The 25,515-nt window shown below is 38.3% G+C and overlaps 1 protein-coding gene across 5 annotated transcripts in view; it reads right to left on the bottom strand.

The window, feature by feature from the left end:
- dock1 (dedicator of cytokinesis 1) overlaps positions 1 to 25,515 on the bottom strand; it is a 577,688-nt gene that overhangs the window by 534,551 nt on the left and 17,622 nt on the right. For all 5 annotated transcript variants that reach the window (XM_072557590.1, XM_072557591.1, XM_072557588.1 and 2 more), the window contains exon 2: positions 6,782 to 6,865. In XM_072557590.1, the coding sequence (XP_072413691.1) occupies positions 6,782 to 6,865 (84 nt within the window). The remainder of the gene's footprint in view (positions 1 to 6,781; positions 6,866 to 25,515) is intronic.

The raw sequence follows: 25,515 nt of genomic DNA, 5'->3' as shown, positions 1-25,515 counted from the left end.
ATTTTTTTTTAAAAATGAAGATTCAGCAAGGACTCAACACTAGAATCATGGAAATTCACTGTAGCTGTGGTTTTGAACAGCAAAGAGGTTCTATGATTATGTTTAACCTGTTTCAGCAAAGTTATTAATCATTTACGACTAAACTGGGGAGAAATCTCTTCAAAGGATTATGGAATTCTCTGTCACAGAGTTGTACATACTCTAATATTGATAATATTTAGTGTTAAAAATGGAGACACCTTAGGCTACTTAGGCAGAATTACACACTCGTGCCTAAAGTCTTGCAGATAACGGGAATCTGTAAAATTACACAAGGACTGATTATCCAGGTTTTCTTTGTAGTCTCAGATTAGATATATTTAATCAACCCTTTCAGAGATGTTACTCGGTCTCTGGAGCAGTTGGCACTTGAACCTGGGCATTCTGGCTCAGAGTTAGGGACACTACCATGGTGCTATAAGAGCTCCAACTCTATCTTCTAATTAACCTGTACAGCGATATTATTACACACTGCTGGAGTAGGTGCGACTTAAGTCTAGTACACCTGAGGCAGAAACAGGGACACCATTAATGCGCCCTCAAGACATTGCTAAATTTTCTTCTCTACCCAAATTAGCCATTACTACAAAGTCCAATAAGCATCCTCTCTGGAGCTGATGTGTTCGAGCCTTAAAAGGACCTGCATTTCCAACTCTGACAGTCCATTCCTCTTTCTAAAAAAATAACTATTTATACAAGGTACATAAGTATTGAAAAAAAAAATTGCCACTATTTCCCCAAGTGGGAAATCCCTCTTGGGGAGCCTTCAATAATGTTTCTACAGAGGCACTTCGAGATTTCTTTCCTCTCCAGCTTTAAACTAGCTATACGTATCGTATGCCATTTAAAATGTATACTTTCTGTAGAATGCAAGTTATTCCATAAAGATCAATTATCGATATAACACTCTATAGGCATAATTCTTTCAGTCCCTTTTATATGTAGCATTTCCTCCGAGATCTGTATCTAGATCTAAATAAAATGCTATATCAATAGCATCAATGAAAGCCAGAGTTCCAACAGCTAATATGCTTTTCAGCACTCTTACATTCTTTGTTTTCAAGCAGAGGGGTAACTCTTCCCATTTTCTCACACATCACAAATCCTCCCGCACTGGAACATCCATCACTTTAATGATGCCATGCAAATAAATATGATTGATGTCATACTCTTGGGATCCCAAATGGAGAACTTCAGTTAACACGTCTATATTCTCAATGTTTTAAAACAGTTTCATTCACTCTCAAAAAGTCCTCCACCTTTAAATTTTATATCGCCAGACCTAGTTCCAGCACATCAAAACTTGGATTTGGTCTTGTCTGTATCTAACCATTTGAGCTGTCTGACAAGACTTCAGCTGCTCCATCTTTCCTTGTAACAGCCTTATCTCTCTGTTCAGATGTGGTACAACTAATTGCAATAAGATCGACATTTTCCAAGTATGAAAATTAGCGAACAATTACATTAAACTCAACCTGCTTAATTTCAAACCCAAATATATGAAAGTTCACGAAGACTAACTGCCAATTTTGAATCCCTTCCTAATTTATTTGAGAACTTTCTCAACCCCAAGAGTCACAGATTCCCAAGCAGAAAATGAAACACTGTTCTTCCAAGTTATGCTGAGCTTCACTGAAGCATTGCTGCAAGCCTGAGACAAAGATTATTAGCCAGGGAACATAGTGGTGTGTTGAAATGGCAAGCAACTGGAAGCTCAGGGCCATTTTTGCAGACTGAATGTAGGTGTTTTGTAAAGCAGTTAGCCAGTCTCCCCAGTGACTAGTAGACCACACTGTAAGCAGCAAACACAGTAGACTATATTGAATGAAGTGCAGGTAAATCGCTGTTTCACCTGGAAGATGTACCTGCAGCCTGGGATAGTAAAGAGATACAAAGTAAATGGGCATGTGTTACACTTTCTGCGATTGCATGGGAAGGTGCTGTGGGGTGAGTGGGGGTCGCCCTGGTGGTGGCATCCCAATAGAAGCAGTACAAGTGGTAGTGGACAGGTTGGACCGAAGGGTCTGTTTCCATGCTGTACATCCCTATGACTCTATGATTATGGGGATGCTGGTGGGGTGGAGTGTATCAGGGGGACCCTACCACTGTAAGAGAGAGAAGGATTGAGGGCAGAGTATGGAAGATGGGTCAGACATAGCTGAGGAGCCCGCTAACCATGGCGAGAGGGAATCCTCAGTTAAGGAAGGAGGTTCCTTTGTATAATCTTACATTGAAACAGATGCGATGAAGACAGATATTGCGAGAATGGAATACAGACTTTACAAGTAGCAGGATATGAGGATGGAAAGTCAAACTAACTGTAGGAGTCGGCGGGATTGTAATAGCCAGCCTAGTCCTAGAAATGGGAATAGAGATGTCGACAAAGAGGAGGTGTGAGAGATGGCCAGAAGGCGAGAGCAAGGTGGAAATTGAAAGCAAAACTGATAAATCTTGCCAATGCCTACAAGAGGGAGAAGCAGCACCATTATGTCATTGGTGTATCAGAAAAAAGGTTGTGGACCTAGTAGGACTGGAACAAGGCATCCCACAAAGGGGGAGGCCTAACCGTGGCACATGCTAGTACCCAGGGCCACACCATTGATCTGAAGAAAGTGACAGGAATTAAAGGAGAAGTGACAGGAATTAAAGTGTTGACTAGCTTGGCCAGGTGGAGGGTGGTGTGTGGTGGTGGTGGTGGCTGAGGACATTTCAGGCCCTTTTCCAGGAAGTAGAGAGTGGAGAGCACCAAAAGCACCTCGACAGTGGAAAGATGTGTAGAGGGATTGCATATCCATGATGAAAAGGCTGCGGCTTGAGCCCATAAACTCAAAATTCTGAAAATGCCTATTGATGAGCATCATTAGACTATTGATGAACAAAAAAGATCATCTTTGGGTCCAGTGACCCTTCCACAGAATTCTCCACAGGTGCTGCCAGACCTGCTGAGTTTTTCCAGCAATTTTGATTTTTGTTCCAGATTTTCAGCATCCGCTGTTCTTTTGGTTTTTATGTAGTATATTTTCCATATTTTGTTGGAATCTGCTGACAAGAACAAATATAGCACTTATTCTACCTTAATCAAGTAGCAGGCTGAAGATCAATCCCTGCTATTTCCACAGTCATCACAAAAGGTAAAACAAAGAAAAATATATAAAAGTCAATTTACTATTTTTTCAAGACCAAGGTTGACAGAAAACATGGACCAGTTTCTGTACTTTTAACAAGAATGATTATTTATTACAAATTAACAGCTTCTATGTACAGATACAGATTATGACCATTGACAAAAGACTACTAGTTTAAGCTCTGATCCTTATCCCCATTATCACTGCTCTCACGTACAGACAAGAACGAAGTAAAAGGTATTAGGGGAGAGAGAAATGCATTTCAGAGAACCCTGCCCACTGAATTTGCAAAGATGATCTTTTTATTCATCAATACATTGCTTCTTGGTCTCTATTCTGCAAATACTTTCAGTTGTTTGCAGAAAGCACAAGGCAACTGGCTCACAATTATAAAGGTCTTAATTTTACGATTAAAAGTCATAGGTTAAAGAAACTGGAAATAGAGAACAAAGTGGCTGTCTTCAGGCTGGAGATGCTTTTTAATGTAATGGGAAACAACATTTTTATGTACGAGGAAATGTTCACATTGGTTTGGTGATGGATTCTACCTGTTAGACAAGTGGCCATCGAGAATGCATTTGTTAGATGACGACAGGCAGTTGTAAACTTTGTTTACACTTAAGTTGGCAGGTCAACTGATTCCTAAAGGCATTAACTTGACCAATGAACCAGAGAATGGCCATCATCTAAAATAAATGCAGAGTGTGTCCTTGTAGTTTTTGTCCGCAACGAAAAGCGCCCTATATATTAATATATGTAGCTTCCAGGATGCACAGGGACAACTATGAACCCAACTGAATATCAAATTGGCTATCAGCATAATTTTAAGGATACTTGGGAGAGTGTGACATATGTTACCATCCCTCAGAATCACATCTAATATTGGACACTTATGTTTAAACAGAAGCAACACATTGACTAATCAGAGTCAACCATATTAGTTGCAATTTAAACAAAATTTGGCAGTTAATGGTCAGTCATTTCCACGAAAAAGTCCACAACTGGATTTCAATCTGGTTGAGGTTTCTTAAAGTATTTTCCTCTTTCTTTCAATTCCCAAAATGGTTGTCTGAACCTCTTCAAAAAGAAGCCACTGTACAAAACTATTCAATTAGTTGGACGTTGTACAGAAACAAAAAAAGGTAAACACTGTCAAAAATTTAAGTTACACAGTGACAGATGATATTTCAATGTATTGAATTCAGACAAAATCTTTATATCTTGCACTAAGTGTTTGCTGGTACGTAACCATTTGCTTCCAGGAATTTATATATTTAATAATGCAGGTATAAATGGATTTATTCCCAAGCATTTTGTATATTAAGGATTATAATGTTCTCTTCAGAACTGAAGTTTTTGAAGTTTTACTCACAAAGAAGAGTGCAAGCATCAAGTGCAAAGTAACATGGCTTCTTTAAATTTCCTATCACAAGCAACAACAATGTTTCTGTGTCATCCATGTTGTTGCCGATCACAGCAGTGACATGATCTGTGCTTTGTTTTCAACCAAAACACATTTAATCTTTAAACAATAATGAGCAACCTGATAAAGATGGCAAAACAGTCCCATTTTATCCACAATAAAAACATCTTAATGCATATGCATTCAGCACATGGGCAAGACCATTTTGGAACCATTACATATGATTCTGCAAAGCGGCTTGAACTAACTCTATTCTGATTGATGGCATGTACATATGACATGGGTACACAAGTTTGAATAACCTGGAGTTATCGGACTAGAGTTTTGGCTTCTCGGGGGCATCTTTCACCTGGATTTCCTATTCTGTGATGGGAAAGGCTTACAACTTCATGACAATCAGTGTTTCAGAATACCAGAATTTGATAGGAAGAATGTTGTTAATATTGAGAGGGTGTAGAAAAGATTTGTAAGGATTTTGCCAGAGCTGGGGGGTTTGAGTTATAGGGAGAGGCCCAAGGCTGGGGCTATTTTCCCTGGAGCATAGAAGGCTGAGGGGTGACCTTATCGAGGTTTATAAAACCATGAGGGGCATAGATAGGGTGAATAATCAATAAGTGTTTTTGCTAGGGTGGGGGAGCCTAAATCTGGAAGATGACGGTTTAAGGTGAGAGGGGCAAGATTGAGAAAGGTTCGGAGGGGTAACTTTTTCACACAGAGGATGGTGTGTATAGAGTAAGCGGCCAAAGGAAGTGATTTATGTGGGTACAGTTACAACATTTAAAAAGCATCTGAATAGGGATATAAATAGAAAGAGTTGAGATAGATATGGGCCAAATACTGGCAAATGGGGCTCTGTCAGATTGGGATGTCTGGTCGGTGCAGACGAGTTGGACCGTAGGTTCTGTTTCCATGTTATGTGACTCTATGATTCATTGCAAGTTCACTGTGAAACACTAATACAAATACTTGCTGCTCACAAGGTCACACTACTACTTGATTTCATGTCAAAGCCAGTATGGAATTTATTATCTTTGGTGGAATTGTCATACTTTTTTGTTGACATTCTAGATCAGTTTTGCTAGCTTTCTAAATTGCCATATATGTGACAGAGTGATCCATGTGAATAGATGGATCACTGTCAGCTACCCAAACTAAATCAGAATCTGTTGGCCTAAACCTCAAATGAAGAGGGAGCAACCACTCCCTGAAACATAAATAAGCCTAACAAAGACCATCTGAATCAAGTATTCAAACATCCTTAAATTAGGTAGAATAAAGTTCACAACTTACTATCTGAAGATTGTAAGATCTGAAGATACTACCACCTGTTACCTGAATGCATAGGAAATTTGGAAAACTCCAATCACCAAAACATCAAGTTGCTATCTGTATTATACTTTTACAATGCTTTAATTTTGCTTGCAAAATATTGCCTTATATAAAAGCAACAGAATTAAGAAACCTGTTATCTACAATGGAGACACTCAATAAACATTTCTAAATTTTATGTTTTAGATCCTTCACTTAGAGAGGTCAAAGCCTACACAGACAAAAATACATGTTTGGAAAGTTAAGTTTTGAAAATTACGTATCAGGGACACTATCAAAATTATTGTCTGCATCACATGTACTTTGAATAAAACTGAGTTTTGTTACTAACACAACAATTGATCAATAAGCAAGAAATCATCCCATTCCTAAGCTGGCCATATTAACTACTCCAAATGAAATTTGGAATTCAGAAAGAGAATGACAGCATCTAGTAAAAAGGGTCTCATCAGGAGCACAATTCCTTTCCTTTAAGAGAAAAAAAGCATCTTATTTCGGCCCTTTCCCCATTTCATACACATCCCCAACTAAGCAGTAGTTCTACAGAAAGTCAGTACAAAATAAGACCTAACAAAGTGACTTTGTTGGAGAACAAGCTAGCCTTCCAGTCAATACCTCAGGAGTAACTTCCAATAACAATTTGAATGAGGGGGTGGGTGGGAGCTTGCAGAAGTCAACATCTTACAACTTCTTAACAATGTCATCTTCATGCACAGTAAAGCTAACTATGGATGAAAGCTCAAAAGAATATTTTTAACAGCACTACCAAAACTACAATTTTAACACGTAAAGAAATACAGGGAACAGATTATAATCTCCTGATTTTTAATATACATATCAGAATTCACAAAATATTTGCACTTGCCTTCACATGTTTCCAATATATGCACTGTATCACCAATCTGCAGAGGAAGTTCCACTTCCTCTCTGGAATCATAATTGTATATTGCTGAAAACAAAATGAAAATATTCAAATTTAGTTCGATTTACAATATAAATAATCACTGCACAATCATACCAATTATTAACATGTCAATAATTTGTAGCATTACTTTTACTGAGAAACAACAAAGTAAACAGTACAAGCTTATAACTGGCCCTGATCAAGAGATTCTACTAACTGTAACATTGTAAACGCTACTTTCAAGCAGTGCTCATGGTCATAAGCATTTTGGTCTGGACTGAAGTAGCAAATAAAACAAATCCCTGGACAACTACCAATGCTATTAAGGTGGTTACTGTCTGAATCAAACTACAGAGGATAAGCACAGAATAAGTTGTCAAGCAGGACACTAAAAACACTTTGAAAGTGGGCACTTTGAAACTTGTACTATGTAAATAGTTTTTGGTTATCCATTTTTTTGACTGATAGAAAACCAACTGTCCATCTTAAATCTAGGCGTTTCAAGTAGTGAAGACATTACCAGTAAATCTTTGCCTTCTTCAAAAATCACAGATTATACATACATAATGTTTAACAAATACTTTGGACATTACCAATCTACTTACTATGCCAACACTTAGTTGAAGACAAATGCAAATTAAATTGAAAGTCATAAAGCGAAATTTAAATTCACATCTCTTAGAAGATCACTAAATTAAATACCTACAGCTTTCCTAAAGTAATTGTACCCTGCTTTGTGCACATATAGTTGCTTCATAATGCAGAAAAATTAACTTCCAAGTATTTCAATCAGAATAGACTTTATTACCAACCCTTTTCTCATGCAATATCAATTGCTGCTCCCTTAAAATCTGGTATTTATTGCATCTAATGAATGGATGATAAAAAAAACTTCAAATTGCAAAGGAAAGTAGCATTTTGGAACTTTTGGAAGTATGTACATCTAAAAATTATAATACAAATTTGCAACAATATCATTCAACAGACTTCATTTAACAAAATTCAAATAACCAAATTTTGATTGAAAGCATAGTTTCTTTCTTCAGTAATACATATTTTTCACTTATCAAGAAACATAAAACGAGTTATCAGAGATATTTTTTACATCACCTGTTGCAACTGAACTATAATTATGCACAAGTGCTGATTAAACCAGAAACCACACTGTCAGAACTAGATCTTTAGCAAGTAAATCTCTTTTCGGAAAGGAATGTTTACTCACAATCCAGACATCAACTCTCATACTCGTTCTTAACATTTATCCATTGTTCATACGAGGTAACACATGAAAATTTCTTCAAACAAGTCAAGTTCACTGATAGAAATTAAAATATTTTTCAGCGACAGGTAATTTTCAATAGACTTTGCTGTGTGTTTTTCTGGTTTGATAGATTTTAAGTTATATACCAAAGAACCACACAGATTATTTCAGCAAACTAAAGTGGTTTAATGAAGAGTTTATTTAGCAATGGGAAAATAGAGAACTGTCCTGAAGTACTGATGAGAATCAATCAACTGGTTAAAAAAGAGAAATTTAATGCATTGACAAGTCATATGAACACAAACTGAATAAATTTCAAAGTAAATGAAGTACAAGAAACAGCCCAATACTTCTGTCACTTCCACTGTACAGCTTATTCAGCTTGCACTATTGAACACTATGGTTAATTCATTAGTTCCAATATTCACTGTGCAAATGCACTTTTACTTTACAGCGAGTTGACAATCCAAAAAAAAAGTCAAAAGACAAACTGAAGAAATGCAGGAAATCTGGCAACTATAGAGAGAGAAACAAACGTTAACATTTCAAGTCCACTATGACTTCTTCAGAACTCTCTGAAGAAGTCTGATAGGACTCAAAAAAATTAACTATTTCTTACAATGCTACTTTTTTTTTTAAAGACTTCATTTTTATTTCAGATTGCCAACTTCTGCAGTATTTTGCTTCTGTGTGAATGATTGTGCATGATCTTGCTGCTGTGGTAAAAGGCAGATTTAATACTTCACACACAGTCTATGGGTGGGTGTTTACTGATCTAAATTGAACAAACATGAAGGAGGCAATTTATGAAATAATCTGAATATAGTCTTAGTTAAAATTATTAAATTCAAATACAGGATATTCAAAATTCAGCGAAGAGAAAAAGAACAATGATATTTGATAAGGAGAGATGCAAGTGAGTATACGCCTTAGATAGCTTTTCTCTTACATATTCCTGTACCGTTTGTAGATTAGGGCTTCAAGTAAAGTCGATCATAGAAGTAACGCACAACATACATTTATTCCTTTGTTTTACTTACAAGCTGCAAAGAAAATGGCATTTTGGAACTTTTGAAAGTATGTACAGTTTCAAAAGTTATAATACAAATTTGTGACAATATCTTTCAACTGACTTCATTTAACAAAATTTGAAAGCATAGTAACATCGCTATAATCAATCATATCAGTTTCAACTTATCACTTCATCCATTTTAAACAAAGCAAGATAGAAATCTTTGCCAACTGAGCAGCTTTTATATTATATGATGAGCTTGTGGTTGATAGTGCTCCAACTACAAATGGGTAGTCCTCCAAGCCACACAAACAGTACAGATCAACTACAAACAAATGTTTTATTAACAGATACCTATGGGAGCAGGAGCGTGCTGGTTGATCAAATAGTCCAGTTTATTGAAAGGTTCCCATAATCAATGTAAAATCTCACACTAAATAATAGAAACATAATGCAAGGGGTATACAGATCACTGTTACACTTCATTTACAACATGCATCACTTAAATATTAATGTAATTTTGTCTTAAACAAAACTTACTGGAAGAAAGCCTTCTCACTTGCACACTCAACTAATTACTTAGATATTGTAGAGATCGTGATAATGCAGTAAACTTTCGGTAGTTGAGGTATATAATTTTTGCCATATAAGTGAGGCAGTTAGAACAAAATTTACTTTATTTATGATGGCTTCACATTCAATATCTTATGTGAACTAGAGTTTGCAGAACAGAGGTGTCTAATTTTTTAAAAAAGATAAAAGGTAAAGAAAAAGGCACAATGGAACTTTCCTTTAAAATAGGTCCCAGATAATTGCTGCTTTGGTTTTTTAAACTCACTTCAGGGAAGGCACGTGACTCTTTATTACTGGGCTGAATGTCCATTCTGATTGAGCAGGCTTGAAAATGGTGTTGTCATTTCAGTTGGGGAAGCTTGCAGAAAGGAGCTGCTTTCTAAAGCATTTTTGTGGAGAAACCACCATGTAACCTGACTGGTCACTTGAAGAGTGACTGAAACATTTCGTGATATCGTGTTTCTTGAGAAAGTTACATCTGACTAGACCACAGAGACATCACCTATGTTGGTGACACCCACCTACACAGGCCATAATGCCTATGGCAGTGTGTGCATTTGTGGTAACCTGGAGAATAAACATTTGCACTTTGATATCATAAATTGTGTGGCAAACAATTCTACATTTTTACAGCATAAGATTTTTTTAACAATAAGTCAAATATTCATATCTATAAAAGAAATAGCCAATGGATCTTTTTTATTCCAAGTAAAAATGATTGGCCATAAGGATCTGAGTACAACCAATAAATATTTGTTGTGACCAATGCAGTAGTGAGACTATTCTCATTTCAGTCGTAACATAAAATTTGAAATCGTCGTCGAGTTACCCAATGCTGACAGATAATAGCAATTGGACAAGGATAAAAGGTAAATCCAGGTTTCTTATGCAATTTTAAATAAAAACAGCTTTAGCATTTGTTGCAGTTCTTCTGTGAAGGAAGATACATCTCTCAGTAATTTACAATAAGTAACCAAGGGTAGGCATTGAATAGGCAAAATAATTTGGAGTTAAAAGTATAAGTGAGGAAAACAGTTCGAACTGATCTAAGAGCACAACATTTAAAGGAGCAAAGCAAACCAGATAAATCAACTGAATTAAATAGAACTCAATTGCAAATGAGTTTATTTTTTTTAAATGAAAAGCAATCTTGGACAGGTGAAGGAATTAGAAATTAGAAGACTGCACTTCAAAGAAAAAGGTAAAATAAAAAGGGGGTGTTTCAGGAAAGACAGTAAAAACTGGAACAAAAAGAAATCACCTCTGACTTCGGAGAACAATTTTGTGAGATTAGAGTCCAAATCGAGATCCAAAGCAGAGCTGTCTAAATGCACGTAAATGCTCCCAAAATTTGACAAAAGGGATTCCAAGTCATTTTGCATTGTTTGAAAAGATAGCTAAACGAAGTGCAAAAAGAAAACTAAACACTTTTCATACAAGTTGACAGGCAGAACTCTTTAAGAGTTCTTTAGAATCTTATTTAGATTAGCACCTTTAAATCCAAACCAGCTTTCAAAGAAGCTTTTTGCAGGGCATTAGGAGGAGATTTGGTACCTTTACTAAAACAAGACCAGGATCCCAGAATGTCTTTACTTTTTCAGGATTTGGCTACTCAATTCCCAGAAGCCATTCAACGGAGAAAAAACACTGCTGCGGTGCTAGAGAAGTTAATCCAGTTCTTCACCCAACATGGATTATTGATGGAGATCCAGATGGATCAAGGTTCCAATTTTACATTTAGAATTTTTCAAGAGGTTTTGAGAACTTCAAGTATAACACAGATGAAGTCTCCAACATACCACCCATAACCCCTCCGTGAGCTTTAGAAAGGTAATATCAGATCACCGAAACAGTGGCCAAGGTATCGTGTCATGAACACCCTTATTCTTCTGACAAAACACTGGAATTTATTTTGTTTGCTAGCCAAACTTCACCCAAAATGCCTTCAGTCCTTTTGTATTAATTTAGTGACAAGGGATAAGAAATCCTTAGAAACAAATCAAATAAGTTTTTCAGAAGAGGAGAGGTATGAATGGTCCATGTTAAATTACGTATCCATGTTGTAGGACAGGTGCACAGGAGCATGCAATACTGCAGCACTACAAAGCACTGTTATGGCCCAGACCAGGCCCCCTAAAGACATTTCAAGAAACTAGCCCAGACCCTAACTTTGCTAGTTGTTTTAAACAGGTGTAACAAGGATATTCCATGCAGTTGGTCAAATCACAGTTTTAAACAAAACAGAATTTATTTACAAGATTACCAAATGAAGCTCAAACAAAAGAGAACAGAATATTGAATAACTTAACCTATCTGAAAACCAACAGATCATCCCAACTTAATGATGCCTTTCCAAATACTTGCAACAATCCTCATTAAAACCCCTTGGCACAAAACATAAATTAAACACAGGAAATATGTCTGAGTGAGTGAGTGAGCGAGCGAGTGAGAGAGAAAATCAGTATGGAGCTGTTTCCTTGCGTCCAGCAGCTTCACAACTGCTGGACTACTTTCAGTAAATAGCCACACTGCCAAAAACCAAAACAAGCCAGAGAAAAGCGGAGCTCAGCGAACTGACCACACCCCTTTTATCCTACAAGTGTTTTGTTTAAACTTAGAGCCTTCTGCCCGAGGCTGTAGCTGTTAGCTATAATTAAACTGGCCTTAAAACTATCCAAGCCCAGACTTTTCACAGTCTGTGTCTTTTACGACCTCTCTGGAAAAAACCAACAACAACGCAACATTGTTAAAGCAGCAGCATTGTCACACCATGAAGAAATGGGCCAATAAGCATGTCAGGACACAAACGTTTCAACCATGCAATGATGTGTTCATTTTATCAACTTTATAAGGTGAAACATTTAAAGCACCATTCAGTGGTTTATACAAGACATATAAAAGAATTGGTAAAGTAAGTGATTAACATCAAGATTGCTGGAAAAAGATCTGACTGTGTCATATCAAGACAAGGAGAAAGACAAACAAGCACAGGCATATCAGTTAGCAAAGGCAATGGAGAACAATAAAGATGATGAGAATTGCATAAGGCAACTCCCAACTATCCGCTTAGCTAATACTGAACTATTAGGGAAGTCAGAACCTGGTTTGCATTGGTAGAGCCAGATGAGGAAACGTAATGAGGTTACTCGAAGTAGCAGTCTGCGAGGATAAACAAGGTGTACATGTCAGCAATACATGATGTAGGTGTAGGGAAATCCTCTCTTATAAAGCATGGTCATAGTTGTTTGGGCTCAGGTGAAAGCAAAATTCTAATACATGATGGAAAACTACCTAATTGAATCCAGTCAAAACAGCTGGAGTTGTTATTGACTAAACCAGATATTTCAACCAGATTCTATGCAAAGCTCAGAAAGGTGAATGCAATAACGAAGGCAGACTCCTCATTAATTCCTTGTTTGAAAGACTATTGATGGAGCCGGAAGTGCCAGATTTTGCATAAAAAGGTTTGTTAAAGGGATGCTGAGGGGTTCCTTTAACGCCCCAAACTGAGAAGATAACAAAGCTAGCTTTTGTCTCACCAACCGACTTTTGCCTTTGCTCAGTGATGCTGTTTAGACAAGAAAATACCTCACCATTTTACAGAGACATAGGAATTAAGTGGCAACCAATGCTTCTAATTGTGTATTTTACATTGAAGATGCACTAGTATACAGTAGCACTTGGAAAGAAAATTGGGGCAAGAAATTCTATTCAGAAGATTATAATCAAATGATTAGATAATAAACCTGGACAAAGCTGAGTTTGCAAAAGCTCAGATAACTTACATATGGTATATCATAGGGTAGTGAAGAACAGCAACAGGTTAAACATTAATGGTGCTTGCTGACCCTAAAACTAAAGAGGAGATACGGTTTTTGCGGATGCGTGGTTTCGATTGAAAGTTTCTACCATGGTCCACCACGATTGCTTATTCCATGGACAAATTTGAACCATACAAAGCCAAGAGTGGGAGGGGGTCAGGTCAGGCAAGTGGAGTCAGGCATCTTTTGAGAAGTTGAAAACAATCTTACATCAATGAAACAGGGCTAGCTGCGCCTAATTTTCCAAAGCTCAAGATAACAATCAATGGTTGGGACTTCGGTGTAGGTACAATTCTGTTAAAAGATGAGAGTAAGGCCTAGAAAGTAAAACTTGAATCAACATCAAAAGATATTCTACAGAGGAAAGAGAAACTTTGGAAAGGTAGAAGCCAGAGGGTGGTGCTGGAGGGTTGTTTTTCACACTGGAGGCGCGTAACCAGTGGAGTGCCACAATGATCGGTGCTGGGTCCACTGCCATTCATCATTATATAAGCAATTTGGATGTGAGCCTAAGAGGTATAGTTGGTAAGTTTGCAGATGACACCAAAATTGGAGGTGCCGTGGACAGCAAAGAAGGTTACCTCAGGTTACAACAGGATTTTGATCAAATGGGCCAATGGGCTGAGGAGTGGCAGATGGAGTTTAATTTAGATAAATGTGAGGTGCTGAATTTTGGGAAAACAAATCAAGCAAGTCTTATACACTGAATGGTAAGGCCCTAGGGAGTGTTGCTGAACAAACAGACCTTGGAGTGCAGGCTCATAGCTCCCTGACAGTGGTGTCGCAGGTAGACAGGATAGTAAAGGTGGCGGTTAGTATGCTTTCCTTTATTGGTACAGGAGTTGGGAGGTCATGTTGCAGCTGTGCAGGACATGGATTCGGCCACTGTTGAAATAGTGTGTGCAATTCTGGTCTCCTTCCTATCGGAAAGATGCTGTGAAACTTGAAAGGGTTCAGAAAAGATTTACAAGGATATTGCCAGGGTTGGAGGATTTGAGCTATAGGGAGAGGTTGAATAGGCTATGGCTATTTTCCCTGGAGCGTCGGAGGCTGAGGGGTGACCTTATAGAGATTTATAAAATCATGAGGGACATGGATAGGATAAATTGACAAAGTCTTATGCCTGGGGTGGGGGAGTCCAGAACTAGAAGGCATAGGTTTAGGGTGAGAGGGGAAAGATGTAAAAGAGACCCAAGGGGCAACTTTTTCACACAGAGGGTGGTATATGTATGGAATAAGCTGCCAGAGGAAGTGGTGGAGGCTAGTATAATTGCAACATTTAAAAGGCATCTGGATGGGTATATGAATAAGAAGGGTTTGGAGGGATATGGGCCAGGTGCTGGCAGGTGGGACTAGATTGGGTTGGGATATCTGGTCAGAATGGAGGGTTTGGACCAAAGGGTCTGTTTCCGTGCTGTACATCTCTATGGCTACTGGCTCTTAATCTCTAGAAGCAGCAAAAAGAGTAGAACCAAGTCTATGTTTTGTTACTCAAAGGGTATCATGAGTACAATGGTAGTCGTTGCAGACTGGGCATTTACGGTAAAATTTTAACTGTCAGAGGGCTTCCAGGGTGACCAGGAAGCACCAGAAAACATCAAGATGGAAGTCTGACATGGTTCTGCCCACTTCTGTGTTTAACTTGGCTACCTCAGGCATTACTTTTCTGCTTATTCACATCTAAAGGTGCTTATATTTTTGGCAAATTAAGTATGTTTGTTGAAGAAATTGAAATTTCATACATCACTGAAAGATTTGACAATTATACAAATTAAACTTCTGCTTATTTGTCTGAGGAATTCTAATGTCATATAGTTATGTGACAAAATTCACAAGAGTGGGTACAGGCCTCATTCCTGATGAAGGGCTTTTGCCTGAAACGTCAATTTTCCTGCTCCTCAGATGCTGCCTGACCTGCTGTGCTTTTCCAGCACCACTCTAATCTTGATTCTGATCTCCAGCATCTGCAGTCCTCACTTTCGCCTAACCTACTGATATCATTGCTACAGTGCCTAATGCTTACTATAGTAATCTCTAATTGCTATATTAGATGATACTTCCATCTTTCAATAAAATATCTTAAACTATTACTAGCCTGACCCATACTTCATGCAGGATCTCAATTTATTCTCTATTCTTAGACTATCAAAAACTCACAACTAGAGAATAAAGTCATCCAATTCTCTCAGTTTAATCAGTGTCAATTATTTGACAGCCAAGTCAAGCGTATTAAAGCAATCACTGCATAGATACTAATTTTTTTCATGTAATAGCACTGCAAGAGTTCATGGAAATCCAAAGTGAAACTCAAAAGTTTATGCTAAAATGATAAACTCCTGCAAATAATCTGCTACAAGTTGGACACAGAACAAAAAACAAACATGCTTAAGTGTTGCTAGGTTCAATATGGTCAGAACTCAGCTCAAATGGTAACACTTCAGTGACAGACTGCCAAGACAAAAATTATTGTAATTCCACCTGAATGAGCTGAAGAAATAAATGGTGTCTTTTAGTGTGAAGATATTTCTCGACCTTATTGTTTAACTACTCACAAGTACAATGTGATCAAAAAAGGAGTTTCTGATTCATTTCTGAAACATCGATTCAGATTGAATCAAATAACGTTTAAAGTATACCAAAAATAATGTTTTGCAGGAATACCTTCAGAAATCACAAGTAGGGCTCCATGTCCCTGCTTATGTTTAAAAAGCTTATTTATGGAGATACTTTTACATATTGAAAATGTCAAAAGCACTTCATATTCAATAAAAAAAGACATTGATGATGCCGAGGTAAACCATACTTGCTGATTTGGCAGAAACAAAGTGAGATAGCACAAACCATTACAGCAATCCCAACCTTTTAGGTCTCTCATAAATTAGTCTTTTTATCAGCTCCTGGGAGATACCAACTCAATAAAATGACAAACAAGATACGTATCTACCTGCCATTTTGCAATTGGCTTGGCTAGTATAAAATCCAGTTGTTATAATCTCAAAGATAAAGTAATTAACTTTGTAAACTTTTCATTCAAAATTAGAAGCATTTAATAACAAGCAAGACTGTCCAGTTGTAATGATTGCAAACACCGACAATTTTGGTACCATTCCTTCACTGAAACGGACAGTAGTCTCTGGTGTCCACACAAGTGCAGAATAATGTGGAAAACTAAATGCTGCTGTCAGTGGTTCCATACTTGTCCACAGAATGTACAATCAAGGCACTCAGATTGCAAGCAAGGGAAATGAATTGAGAACAACCTCCACTCTTAGACTCACTGTTAAAAACCCTCAAAAATATTTTATGTTACTGAGTGGAGTTCTAACCATATCGAACATGACTCAACATTTGGCTGTTTTTATTATCTAAGTCTACTTTTTAAATCTCAATATTAGAGGAGCTTGAGGTTTAACTGGATTTTATTGATATAAAATTAGAGTTAGCCAGACATTGTCACCATGCCTAAATAGTCACTTTTATATTTCTGTAACAACAATTTTCCTCAATGTTGAAATGTCACATTATTTTAAATAAACTTGCAGAAATTTACTTCCCTTTATTTTAGCTTTGATCTTAATTCAGAGTAATTTACTTTGAGAATTTAAAAATGAACTATACTAAATTTTTTTGTTCATGAGATGACGATACTGCTCGCTCGACTAACATTTATTGCCCAATAATAATAGCGCCGGAGAAGGCGTTACTGAACTGGCTTCTTAAACTGCTATACTCCTTGAGGTGTGAATAAACACAGTTCTGTTTGGAAAGGACTGTCAAGATTTAACATATCAGAACTGAAGGAACAGACAGAGAACATGCAAGCACATCCTATGCATCACATCTCCTCTCTATGTGATCTTCACCATAAGAACAGTTTATAAAGTACTGCTGAGGGAGTCTTGAGGAGTTCATGCAGTGAATCTTGCATATGACACACACTGCCATCCCTGTAGTGAAAGGATAGAATATTGAAGGTAGTGAATAGGACACGAAAGCGAGCTGCTTTGTCCTGGACGTGTCATACTTATGCTCAATCTGCAGCCTTCCAGAGTAACCAAGAGTATTTCAATACTTTTTATTCATTCATCAGATGTAAGTGTTGCTTCCTAGGCCAGCATTTATTGTCCAATAAATTGGAGGGGGAAGAATGGAGGATCTGAGCAACAGGGAGAGGCTGAACAGGCTGGGGCTGTTTTCCCTGGAGCGTCGGAGGCTGAGGGGTGACCTTATAGAGGTCTACAAAATTATGAGGGGCATGAACAGGATAAATAGACAAAGTCTTTTCCCTGGGGTCGGGAAGTCCAGAACTAGAGGGCACAGGTTTAGGGCGAGAGGGGAAAGATATAAAAGAGACCTAAGGGGCAACTTTTTCATGCAGAGGGTGGTACGTGTATGGAATGAGCTGCCAGAGGATGTGGTGGAGGGCTGGTACAATTGCAACATTTAAGAGGCATTTGGATGGGTATATGAATAGGAAGGGTTTGGAGGATATGGGCCGGGTGCTGGCAGGTGGGACTAGATTGGGTTGGGATATCTGGTCGGTGTGGACGGGTTGGACCGAAGGGTCTGTTTCCATGCTGTACATCTCTATGACTATGACTCTTAGAGAGCACAGGTTTAAGGTGAGGGGAAACATTTTCAAACAGAGGGTGGTGCATGTATGGAACAAATTGCTAGACTCTTAATTTCAGATGTTTATTTACTTCAGATTCCACCATGCGCCATGGCAGGATTCAAACTCAAGTCCCCAGGACATTACCTGGGTCACTCAATTAACAATCCCCGCGATATTATTACCAGGCCATCGCTGTTGGGCTTCCCTCTAACTCACAAGTCAGCAATATTCAGGTAACTGTGTTAACATTACATTTGCAGCATTATGAATGATTGCTGTTCAGAGAGTTTTGGACATCTTTGAACTAGAAATGCAAAATTAGCATGCCAATACATAAGCAAATAGGAAGGCAAACAATATATTGATTTTTAATGCAAGGAGGTTGAAGTGCAACAGTAGGAATTCATGCTGTAAATGTATAGAGCTCTGGTTTCCTCCCACAGTCCAAAGAAGTGCAGGTCAGGTGAATGGGCCGTGCTAAATTGCCCGTAGTGTTAGGTGCATTAGTCAGAGGGAAATGGGTTTGGGTGGGTTACTCTTCGGAAGGTCGGTGTGGACTTGTTGGGCAAAGAGCCTGTTTCCACACTGTAGGAAATCTAATCTAATCTAATCTACTCCTCCCTAAGTGAAACTTCTGATCCCTAACTAATCACCCCAAATAAAATCTCTGCTGTTGCAACTTAACTTCTTCATAATAATATTGCTCTCAATTCTGTAGTAATTATCAAACTATCAGCATTTTTACTTTATAATTGTTTTTCAATTCAAGGCTGAACCAATTCAAACAAGCTAATGTTAACAACTGAGTCAGTTCAAAATTAATCAATATGCAGCAGTGAACATTATGTTACACTTAGCAAATATTAATGAAGTCACCATAATGTTTGAAGAGCAAGCACAGGGTGCAGGAAACATTTGTTGTTGTGCTTTTCCTGCCAGTCAGCGGGGCCTGAGAAGTAGCTTTACACCTTCCTATACATGTAATATTTCACCCCAAGAGTAAAACAGCTTTAAGAAATTACATAATTAAATAAAGAACTGCAGATGCTGGAAATCTGAAACAAAAACAGAAATTGCTGGCAAAACTCACTAAGTGTGGCAGCATCTGAGAGGGGAAAGCAGAGTTAACATTTCAAGTCCAGTGACTCTTCACCAGAACTGAAGTAACGTTTTGAGTCCTGTGACTCTTCACCAGAACTGAAGAGTCACAGGACTCAAAACGTTACTTCTTTTCTCCCAGGGATGTTGCCAGACCTGCTGAGTTTTGCAGCAATTTCTGTTTAAGAAATAAAACACAACTTCAAAAGAAAAACTTTACAACTGAAGTAGAATTTTTTTCTCCATGTGAGAATTTGGACATAAAACAAATTTAATTCACAAGATCTTAGAATACTTTATAATTTGACAAATGTAACATCATGTTTCCTTTAATGATTTACATAAAAATAAAATTTCTGTAACAATGGTATTCCAGAAATAACACTCAAAGAAGAATTTCTGATATTAATTTGCTACAAGATTTCAATAGAAGTTTAAGAGTGACAAAAATCATTACAAGATAAATTTGTAACGGAATCATAGAGTAACCTTTTTAAGGAATTTACTGATCCTGGGAATGAAGGGCTTGTCATAGGAGGAGCAGTTGAGGACCATGGGTTTGTACTCTGAGTTTAGGTGAGGGGGGAAAATCTCACCTAAACTCTATCTAGAGTGGACATGGAGATTATGTTTCCACTAATAGGTGAGATTAGGCACCAAGGACACAGCTTCTCACTGGAAGGAACAACCCTTTAGAGTTGAAATGCGGAGGAATTTCTTCAGCCAGAGGGTAGTGAATCTCACTGCCACAGACGTCAAGTCACTGAATATTTAAGACAGAGACAAACAGGTGCTTGTTTGGCAAGGGAATTAATGGTGATGGGGAGAAGGGAGGAAAATGGAGTTGAGAAACAGATGAGCCATTATAACAGATGGCGGAGCAGACTTGATGGGCTGAATGTCCTAAATCTACTCCTCTATCTTATGGTCTTACAGTCTGAAAAAAAATCTCCCCATATGCCATACACCAACTAATCCATTTACAGCTATCAATTGCTTCTAAGTAGTAGTCTACAGCCGAATATTTGCAACTGGTCTATCACATATTGCTATCAGACTAGTATTTCACCAATGCGGTGTTACTTCAATTGTGCAAATATGCTTAATGAAAAGATAAAGTAAAAAGATTTACATTCCAATCTCCAGGTTCTGACAATGTTCATCAATGAAAGAATTGCACTGTAATTTGTAATATCCAACATTTCAGATTTTCCCCTAATGGCAATGCTTGAGCAAAAGCTTGGAAATCTTTGCTGCAAATAATTAACTTTGCTCTCACTGCATGATTTCATACTTTCACCTTCCTACGTATGGCTTTAAAGAATGACATGTCTTTTATAATTGACGAAATAAGATCTAATTTTGAGCCAACAACAATTCAAAGGCTTTTCTCTACTCAATATCTCTGGTCTTCCAATGTTCTCTTAAAATTACCCTTCAGCACTTACGAGTTTCACACAAAAGTTATATCTACCATGCGATCACGAAGTGTAAAGTATTACTTTGCAAAGAAAGGCAGAAGGGCAGAAAAATACTGATGGAGTGAAAAGGAACAGGAATGAAAAATGAACATAAACCTAACCCATTTAAAAATAAAAATCAGCCCAAGCTGAAAACATTTTATTATTTATGTCTACAAGAAGTCAAGCAAAGCTCATTATTTACTATGGGCCACATTCCATGCCCAACAACTTGGTCAGAAACTAAAGGCAATCAAACAAGACAAGTTTGAGAATTCCAGTCATTATACCACCATCACAAACTATTTGAAAATAAATAAATATTTTCAAGTTACAGAATAAAAATATTTTGAAAGTGACTTCTGAAAAGAAAAAAAAGCTACAGTAACTTTTACTCATAAAGCTGTCAGAAGTGCTGAATTTCCAAGTGATGACTGGAATCTGCTGAGCATAACGTATTCATTTTTCCTCTAAACCAACCAAATCCTGCATTTTTTTCCCCTCATTACCACCCAATAGCAACTGCTCATGGAACCAGAGAACGTTGAACAATGTAAATTACACTAAAAAAAAAGTTAAGGAACTTTTTGATTGGCAGAAAAGTTTAACATGGCATTTTCAAAACAAAACAATAAAATCAACATAACTAGTAGACAAATGAAACAACAACAGAAGTTGCTGGAAAAGCTTAGCAGGTCTGGCAGCATCTGTGAAGAGAAATCAGTTAACGTTTCAGGTCTGGTAACTGTTCCTCAGCTCTGAGGAAGGGTCAACAGACCCAAAATGTTAACTCTGATTTCTCTTCACAGATGCAGCCAGACCTGCTGAGCTTTTCCAGCAACGTTTGTTTTTGTTTCAGATCTACAACATCCGCAGTTCTTTGGTTTTTGTTTAGTAGACAATGCAGGTCAGTTCAGATTGCTGTACAAGTAAAACCAAAACTGGTCTCTGGTATAATTGCACTAGTTGTTCATCAGTGGTTACATTATTATCTGACTCAAAACCTTAAGTAAAACTCCATTCCAGAAAAATGATCACAAAATCTAGGATAATACTCAACCTTTTGCCTCAAACAGGGTATTTGTATCTGATTAGGTAGTAGTCATGAGAGTTTACATCAGAATTAGATGTAGATTAGATTACTTACAGTGTGGAAACAGGCCCTTTGGCCCAACAAGTCCACATTGACCGGCCAAAGCGCAACCCACCCATTCCCCGACATTTACCCCCCTATCTAACACTAGGGCAATTTAGCATGGCCAATTCACCTGATCTGCACATCTTTGGACTGTGGGAGGAAACCGGAGCACCCAGAGAAAACCCACGCAGACACGGGGAGAATGTGCAAACTCCACACAGTCAGTTGCCTGAGTCGGGAATTGAGTCGGGGTCTCTGGCGCTGTAAGGCAGCAGTGCTAACCACTGTGCCGCCCATGAGTATTAAAAATTTCAAAATATTTTTATTGCAGCTCCCAATATTGATACAGTCACTTCAATTCTCAGCTAATACTAAGCTATACAGTTTCAAAGGGTTGCACAGTTTCCTCAGTATGTCATGCTTTAAGTTTCCAAGTTGAGAACCTTTATACCATTGTGTCACATGTTATGACAGTGATGACATGAGCATGACTCTTAAAGAGTATACTGCAAATAAGCTGTGAGATATAACACGACACTCCAGTGCTGCACACAACAGTCCTTCTTTCAGACAAGTAGTCTGGGTTAAAACTCGATCTGCACACTCAAGTAAATGTAGAAAGTCCCGGTGCATATTTCAAAGAACTTTCCCTAGCAAGGCATAAATATTTTGATCTCTCAATTAACATCACAAATAATTAATTGGTAAGCATCACACTTCTCTTTGGATGAATCTTTTTGCAGGAATATGAGCAAACATTCTCACATTACAATGGTTACTTCAAAAAGGAGAAAGTGAGGACTGCAGATGCTGGAGATCAGAGCTGAAAAATGTGTTGCTGGAAAAGTGCAGCAGGTCAGGCAGCATCCAAGAAGCAGGAGAATCGAGGTTTCAGGCATAAGCCCTTCTTCAGGAATGCCTGAAGAAGGGCTTATGCCCGAAACGTCAATTCTCCTGCGCCTTGGATGCTGCCTGATCTGCTGCACTTTTCCAGCAACACATTTTTCAGCAATAGTTACTTCAAAACCCATTTCATTAGCCATTAAGTTAAAAATCACACAACACCAGGTTATAGTCCAACAGGTTTATTTGGAAACACTAGCTTTTGGAGCTGATGGAGCAACGCTCCAAAAGTTGGTGCTTCCAACTAAATCTGTCGGACTATAACCTGGTGTTGCGTGATTTTTAACTTTGTACACCCCACTCCAACATCAGCACCTCCAAATCATGATTAGCCATTTTTGATATGATTATGAAAGACACTATACAAGAACATAAGAAATAGGAGCAGCAGTGGGCCAGTTGGCTCCTCAAGTCTGTCTGAAATCATTCAACAAGATCACAGCTGATCTGCTCGAGGGCTTAACTCTTCTTTCACGTTAGTTCAGCATAGCCTCAATTCCCTAAAATTTCATCTCTTCAAATATTTTCAGTCATCTAAAATCAAAAATATAGCAGACAAATTCTCCTTTGACTCACTGTTCACAAATTTACTCTTGGTCAAGGATTATTCAATTGACCCCACTGTCCTCTTTGTCCACGTCTCATAAGTGAGTGACATCACTGGCTGGCCAGCATTTATTGCCATCCTTAGTTGCCCTTCAGAAAGTGGTGGTGAGCTGCCTTCTTGAATCAATGCAGTCTACGTGCTACTGATAGACCTGTAATGCCATTAGGAAAGGAATTCCAGAATTTTGATCCAGCAACGAGGGTACAGAAGGATCTCAGCATAGAATCATGTAAAAGATTACAGCACAAAAGAAACCATTCAACAAATGATCATACTAGTTCAATTGAAGGACAAATCGCCTAGTCCCACAATGGCAGTGCAAAGTTTTCACCAGATAATTATCCAATTTAGATAGAAGGACCTCTCAAACATATCTGCATACACTACAAGCACATAATTTCCGATCCTAATCACATATGGCATTAAAATGTTTTTTTTCCTGAATCACATGGTTGTTTTTGTGTCTATCAGCTCAAGTTCTCAATCCTTCCATCAAAGGGAACAGTTTCTTTATAGATCCCTGTGTGAAGTCGCCACTCAAAATTTTCTTCTCGAAAGCAAACCAGCCCAGTTTTTCCAATATATCCTTGCAACTGATGTCCCTCTTCCTTGGATAAATTCTCATACATCTTTGCCCATCTTCAGCTGCATCAATGACCTTCCCTCCATCTGAAGGTTAGAAGTGGAGTCGTTTGCTCAAGACTGCACAATGCTCAGCACCATTTGCAACACCTCAAATACTGAAGCAGTCCATGCTTAAATACAGCAAAACCCAGACAATATCAAAGCTTGGGCTGACAAGTGACAAGCAAGACTTACGCCACACAAGTGCCGGGGAAATGACCATTTCCAACAAGACGGAATCTTACCTTTGCTCCTTAACATTCAATGGCACTACCCCCACTACCACAAAGTTCCCCATTATCAATATCGTGGGGGTTTATCATTAACCAGAAAATGTTTTAGGCTTATCATTTAATACTAAGGCTACAGCAACAAGTCAATGGCAGGAATCCTGCAGCAAAATACCTCACTAACTCCCTAAAGTCTGTCCACCATCACTGGAGACAACCATCAACAGTCACTGGACTTGAAACATAACTCATTCTCTCAATAGATGCTGCCAGTCTTGCTGCATTCCTCCAGCACAGTGTTGTTCTTCCTGTCCACCATGTACAAGGCAAAAGCAAAAGGAGTGTAATGGAATACTCACTACTTGTCTGGGTGAGTTCAGCTTGAATACTACTAGGGAAGCTTGACACCATCCAGGACAAAGCAGCCCATTTTATTGGAACCACATCCCCAAACATCCACTACCTACACTTAGCAGTCGAAGCATGTACCATTCCTGAATTTAGTGACAGGGCCAGCACTTACTGCCCATCCCAATTTGACCTTAATAGAGTAGTGATGGACTGCTTCTTTGATCCACCGCCTATCTATTTGGTGTACATAGTCCTATAATGCTGCTAGGAAGGGGACACCAGAATTTAGCCCAGAAACAGTGAAGGAATGGCAATAAACTTCCAAGTTAGAATAGCAAGTGGTCTGGAGGAGAAGTTGCTGGTGATAAACCCATGTATCTGCCTTATTTTACAAAATGGTAACAGTTGTGGGTTTGGAAGGTGCTGGCTAAGAAGGCTTGGTTAGTATCTGCAGTGCATCTTGTAATGTGCACACTGATGATGCTTTACATTGGCAGTGGAGAGAGTGAATGCTAAAGAATAAGGCAGTCAGTCAGTCTGCTTTGTTCTCAATGGAGTCAATCTTCCCAAGTGTTGTTGGACCTTCACTCATCTAGGCAAGAGGGAGCTATCCCATCCCACTTCTGACTTGTATCCTGCAGCAGGTGGACAGGCTTTGGGCGATTTGATGGCAAGTTACTTGTGTTTGATGCCTAGCCTCTGACCTGCTCATTGTCACAGTTCAGGTTCTAGTCAATGGTAATTCAGCAATGGTAAGAACACTGCATGCCATGGGACAATGATTAAATTCTTTCATGTTGTAGGTGATCATTGGCTGATACTTTGTGACACCAATATTACTTGAAACTTGCCAGCCCAAGTCTGGATATTGCCCAGGTCTTGCCTTATTTAGATATACACTGCTTCAGTATCTGAGGAATCATGAGTAATGTTGAATATTGTGCAAATATCAGTAAATATCCTCACTTCTGATCTTACAGAAGGAAAGTCATAGATGAAGAA

This window comes from Chiloscyllium punctatum, chromosome 38 (genome assembly GCF_047496795.1).
Source record: "Chiloscyllium punctatum isolate Juve2018m chromosome 38, sChiPun1.3, whole genome shotgun sequence".
Lineage (NCBI taxonomy): Eukaryota > Metazoa > Chordata > Chondrichthyes > Orectolobiformes > Hemiscylliidae > Chiloscyllium > Chiloscyllium punctatum.
Note: the sequence above shows the minus strand (reverse complement) of the source record. Positions and strands in the feature narration are given on the sequence as shown.